The sequence below is a fragment of the Mesoplodon bidens genome (genome assembly GCF_964165515.1).
Source record: "Mesoplodon bidens genome assembly, contig: HAP1_SCAFFOLD_1074, whole genome shotgun sequence".
NCBI lineage: Eukaryota > Metazoa > Chordata > Mammalia > Artiodactyla > Ziphiidae > Mesoplodon > Mesoplodon bidens.
The window spans coordinates 55,085-60,631 of record NW_027672244.1 but is presented as its reverse complement, the minus strand read 5'-3'; the positions used below and the strand labels follow the sequence as shown (position 1 = coordinate 60,631).

Genomic DNA, 5,547 nt, shown 5'->3' with positions numbered 1-5,547 from the left:
TCGGTAATAATATTAATATTATTAATAATGATAATAATAATAATAATAAAGACGTAAAACCTCGCTGCTGGGTCACCTCTGCTCCTCCCCTGCCACTCCCCCACCCCCACCGCCACCCCTGCGTCCCCGTGCCGGAAACTCCGCAGCAGAGGCAGAAGCCCTGGTCGGCCCCAGAGGGCCAGACGCGGCTCGGAAGTTACAGTTGCGATAAAGGCTGCAGCGGTTTGGCCCAGGCTCCAGCGCCTCGCCTCGCCGGTGCTGAGGCTCACAACAGCCTCTCCTGGTGCGGAATTGGGGGACGGAGAAGGGCCGTTTCCCTCTTAGTCTCTAGCATTTCCTCGTTTGTCCGTGGCACGAGGGACGCCACCGAGGCCCTCTAGCCCGGAGCTCTTGCAGAGACTGAGCCAGGCGGGTCTCAGTGCCTCAGCAGCGCTGTCCTGTCCGCAGGATCCCCAAGGCCCGTGGTCTTTGGCCTGCCCACATGGCCTGGTCTCCGCCGGCCTTGGCCCTCAGCTCCTGGCCTAAATTGGGGCCACCGGGTATCTATCTCTTTGCCCTCAGCTGAAGGCTCCCGGCACCCGTTCCTGCCTCAAGTAGTAGCTCAGCGACAAGTAGGGGAATGTGAAGCCGCCGGCAGGCGCCGGGCGAAGCGCAAGACTTTCCCCTGCTCTTTGGAGACCTGAGGGCAGGAGGCCAGGTGATGGGGCGGTTCGGTCTCATCCCATCAACCAAACCCCGACCCATTCTCTCCCCACCCCCACCCTCACCCCCACCCTCACCCTCGCCCAGGCGAAAAGCTGCGGAGACTGTTTTACTTTCTTCCTCCTCCCTCTCTCTCCCTTTTTTATTTTTAAAGAAAATAGCCGCCTGGCAGAAGGGGCCCAGCTGTGGCGGTCTTTGGCCGCCCAGCGCGCTCAGCAAGGGGCCGCGGGTCCTCGGAACCCTTTTCCAGGGAAGGAGTGGGCCGCTGGGCAAATTCTGAAACTACCCAGACGCCAGCAAGGGGTCTCAAGTGGGGCATCCCAAGGCAATAGAGGGCAGCTGGTGAGAAGGCGAAAGGATTCTGCCTTGGTCCCGAACTCTCAGGACCACGTTTACACCCAAACCCCAGCCCCGACGCGGTCGCCTCCACCGTGTTTCTCGCAACTGGGCCACTTAGCCCCAGCCGGCCTCTTCCTTTGGGGTCCCCGTCTTGCTCTGCCCTTCTTCCGTCCGGGGCTAAGGATGAGGAGGAGGTCAGGAGGAGGATTTCAAACTTCTGAGGGAACAAGGAGAAGCGAAGGCTTCTCCTTCGAACCCTCAGCTTAGCCTTACCGGCTCGGCCTGGATGCTGTGGATGGGCCACTGCATCCCGGTCAGGAAGCAGGCCAGGCTGAGCTCACAGGGGAAAGCCTTTGCAATCATTGTTTTTCACACACATCTTCCAACCTCTCCCGCATTTCCGTCCCCAACTCGGAGACTTGCAAAGCCCGAGTAAGGGAAGAGCAACTCAATCTTTGGTCATCTTATCCAGAGTTGTTATAATAATAATAATAATAATAATAATAATAATGACAGGAAGAAGGACCGATGGACAGACGAACTCCACTCCCGAGAAAGCGGGTAAAGGCTCGATCGGGTTTCTCCTCTAAAAGATTCAACCCTGTGGGTGAGCCTAGGCCGGGTTTCTTTCGAGCCCAGCGGTTGCACGGAGCCGGCAAGGAGGCAGCTGTCGCCGCCATGGCGGTCTGCGGCCCGCGCTCCCGCCGTTCGCCGGGAGGTGGCGCGCTCTGCTCAGAGGCCGCCGCCAACCTTCTCCCTGTTTCTCCCCCTTCTCCTTTTTCCCCCTCTCTCGGAGGCTCGCATTGAATCGGCCCTAACGATTCTCGGATCGTCATTATTTGTAACCATAGAGCATGAATTACCTCTTGAGGTCATCAGCGAGAATTTACGACTGGTCAACAAAAGCACGTGATTCCCTAACGCCCCCCCATCCCCCTTCCACCCCCCCCATATTTGGCCGCATACATAGCAAAACGAAGTACAGTGCATCGCTATAATTCATTAATACATCATAAATCGTGAAGCACAGGGTTATAACGACCACGATCCACAAATCAAGCCCTCCAAAATCACCCAAATGAGCTCGTACTTTGTAAACTCCTTCTCGGGGCGTTATCCAAATGGCCCGGACTATCAGTTGCTAAATTATGGCAGTGGCAGCTCTCTGAGCGGCTCTTACAGGGATCCCGCTGCCATGCACACCGGCTCTTACGGCTACAATTACAATGGGATGGACCTCAGCGTCAACCGCTCCTCGGCCTCCTCCAGCCACTTTGGGGCGGTGGGAGAGAGCTCGCGCGCCTTCCCTGCGCCCTCCCAGGAGCCCCGCTTCAGGCAAGCGGCGTCGAGCTGCTCCCTGTCCTCGCCCGAGTCCCTGCCCTGCACCAACGGCGACAGCCACGGCGCCAAGCCCTCTGCTTCGTCCCCCTCCGACCAGGCGACCCCGGCCAGCTCCAGCGCCAATTTCACCGAAATAGACGAGGCCAGCGTGTCCTCGGAGCCCGAGGAAGCGGTGAGCCAGCTAAGCAGCCCAAGCCTAGCTCGGGCGCAGCCAGAGCCCATGGCCACCTCCACAGCCGCGCCCGAGGGGCAGACTCCGCAGATATTCCCCTGGATGAGGAAGCTTCACATCAGCCATGGTAATTCTCGCTCTCGCTCCCCTTTTTGTCTTCTCGGCTTTCCTTCTCCGCGTTTGTGGGGGGGGGGCGGCGAGGAGAACTTGGCTTTTCCTCAAATATAGATTTCTTCCCTCCAGAGGGGGAGAAGTCTCTAAGAGGGTCCTCACAAGCTCAGCTCGGGGGGACAGAGTCAAAGAAGGTCTTTAGCGGGGGTTTGGGGAGGAGTATTTTTAATAATTTGTTCCCAGATTCGCCTTAGGTTTTATTTGCCCAGCTTGAACTAGCTTTAGGATGAAGGGTGAGGTTTATGTAACGTGGGGAAGGGTCCTGCTTTGCCCCCGAAATTTTGAGACTGTTTCGAGCAGAGGAGGGGCGAGCAGTAAAACGAGCCTTCCAGGGCAAAAGTGCAACCGTCCTCCTCCCTCCCGGGGTGAGCGACCGCCTGAGCCCAGCGAAGGGTGAGGCACAGGGAGGGAGCAAGAGACAAAGCCGGGCGCATTCACTGCCAGCAGAAGTGGGGGCTGCAGGAGAAAGGGGTGCAGAAAGCGAGCTCAGATGCGGGCATCTGGAGTGGGGAGAATTGGAGCTGCGGTGAGCTGGGTGCCGGGGACGCCTGGGTCCTGCTCCACGCCCCCCTCCCACCCAGGGCCCCCTCCCTTAACCGGAATAACGTTGCCTCGCTGCTCTCTCTGCTCCAGATATGACCGGGCCGGACGGGAAAAGGGCCCGGACCGCTTATACCCGCTACCAGACCCTGGAGCTGGAGAAGGAGTTCCACTTCAACCGCTACCTGACGCGGCGGCGGCGCATCGAGATCGCCCACGCGCTCTGCCTGTCCGAGCGCCAGATCAAGATCTGGTTCCAGAACCGGCGCATGAAGTGGAAGAAAGACAACAAACTGAAAAGTATGAGCCTGGCTACAGCCGGCAGCGCCTTCCAGCCCTGAGCCCGCCGGGAGGAGCCCCGGGCGGCCCAAGAGCCCGTGCTGCTCCCAGCCCCGGCCCCTCCAAGCCTCCCCGCGCTGCCGCTGCCCGCTGGGGACCGGTTCCCACGAGCCTGCCTCACCCGGGCCTTGTGCTACGATTTTTCGTTTGGTCTTAAGTCTTCCTGTGGTTCCCTCTCTCTTGGACTGGTTAATCTTGTTATTATTGTAATAATAATGATAATTATTATTTTCCCACCATGCTCCCCACTCCCCTCTGCTCACCCCAGATCCGCCAGTGTTTCTGAACGTTCGTGTCTGTGGTTGCACTCCTTCCCCCAGGAAAAAAAGAAACTCGCATGTTTAATGTGAACTTTCCCCTCCCCATCTGTGCTCTGCTAACTTATTTATAAAAGGATGATCGCTGTGTTTTGAGTTTCAGCTAGAAACTTCTCTAAAAAGGGCAGCAGTTGAGGTCCGATAGTGCCGCAGCACCGGGCCCAGCTGAGCTGGCCTCGGAGACCGGAGTCCATGACTGTGTCTCCGTCCACCTTCCTCTTCCTCCCCCCTCCCCACTCCCAGGACCAAGTCTCCCAAGACTTGGTGCTGGGGTGGGAGGGGGCTGGGGAGGACCAAAGGGGTGATGTCGAGAAGAGGGCCGGTAAATACTGAGATTTAAGTTCCTGCCGCCTGGGTAGGCCCCACAAGGCCTGGTCTTGGAGCATCCGGAAACAAAAATAACGCTCAGTGTAAAATGTCTTGTGTATTTCTCTGTGAATCCATGGGTCTGGCATAGAGGGCCCAAACCTTGTAAATATGGGGATAGTCTGGGTCAGACCTATCCTCTCCTCCCTACCCATTTCACGTCCAAGACCATTTGTAGTGAGCGAGTGGATGCTGTGCTACATGTGAAATCTGTCTTTGCCGGGCGGGCCTGTCTCAGTGATTCGCTTTTGGTATTTGTTTGTAGCTTTCCTTGAAGTCAAATAAATGTTTCCCCTCCTCCACTGCCCTTCCACTTGTCTTTTCTCTGGGGCCTGCCTCTCCCATCACCGGGCACACCCTAGACCATTCTTGATAGATCTGGGGTGTAGAGAAGGGAAAGCAGGATGCTCACCAGCAGCCCCTCTCAACCACCTATGTCTCTGCTTGGTCAGCGGTACTTGGGCCAGGGGACAGGCTTTCATGCCTGGGGGACTGAGAGACCCAGAAACCCCACATGAGCCTGGGGCAAGGGGCAAGGCTGGGGCAAAAAGCAAGCCTTTGCTGAGCTGGACTCCACCCTGGCCTTCCGCCAGCTGGCCAAAAAGTCTCTGGAAACCTCTTAGCAGAAAGTAATCTGGGCCTAAGTCCTGAGCAGGAGGCTCCTGGCCTTTTGGCGGTGATACAGGCCTGCCCAGCGCCACTGTCCCCTGGTCCAAATCCCAGCTCAGCTCTGCCACCCACTAAGGCCCCCCCCCAAAAAAAATCAGCTCAATTTCAAAGGTTTCCTCTCACCCTCAGTCTTCTCTACACTTATGAAGGGCTTCCTCTCTCCAGGGACCCAACTGACCTGCCCTCTTGATTAGGAGCTGGGGTCCCTCCTGGAAGACCCTTGGTTCCCCCATCAACTGGTCTGGCTCAGGGCCAGGGGCCAGTCCTCCTCCATCCAAGTCAGCCTCCACCCTGAGCACAAGAGTCAAGTCTGGACACTTACCCGGTCAATCCCTTCCAGCTTGGCCCAACTTCTTACAGGACTTGTGGGGGGAGGGGGAGCTGGTGAGGAGGCAGCTGAGGGTCTTGGTGGCTCTACTGGGCCTTCCTTCCCCCTTCCCCCTTGACTTTGTCCCCCTTTGCCCATGGCAAACTATCCCAAAAGTCGCTATGACATTTAGATGTCAAATGGATAGGGGTTTTATCTTGAAGTTAGATCGTAAAAATCGCGGAGAAGTCAGACAGATACCCCTCACTGGCTCGAGAAAGTCA

At 57.4% G+C, this 5,547-nt stretch overlaps 1 protein-coding gene across 1 annotated transcript; it reads left to right on the top strand.

Moving 5' to 3' along the window:
- The first annotated feature begins 2,024 nt into the window (after positions 1-2,024).
- On the top strand, positions 2,025-4,550 carry HOXB5 (homeobox B5). The gene is made up of 2 exons (XM_081259569.1): positions 2,025-2,681; positions 3,359-4,550. The coding sequence occupies exons 1-2, from the start codon at positions 2,120-2,122 to the stop codon at positions 3,604-3,606; spliced, it is 810 nt and encodes a 269-aa protein (XP_081115695.1). The 5' UTR covers positions 2,025-2,119; the 3' UTR covers positions 3,607-4,550.
- Positions 4,551-5,547: the final 997 nt, after the last annotated feature.

Excerpts from the sequence above, each read along its gene's own strand:
- HOXB5 (XM_081259569.1), top strand. The coding sequence starts at position 2,120 with ATGAGCTCGTACTTTGTAAACTCCTTCTCGGGGCGTTATCCAAATGGC. Across the intron at positions 2,682-3,358 it reads GAAGCTTCACATCAGCCATG|ATATGACCGGGCCGGACGGG; the intron begins GTAATTCTCGCT and ends TCTCTGCTCCAG.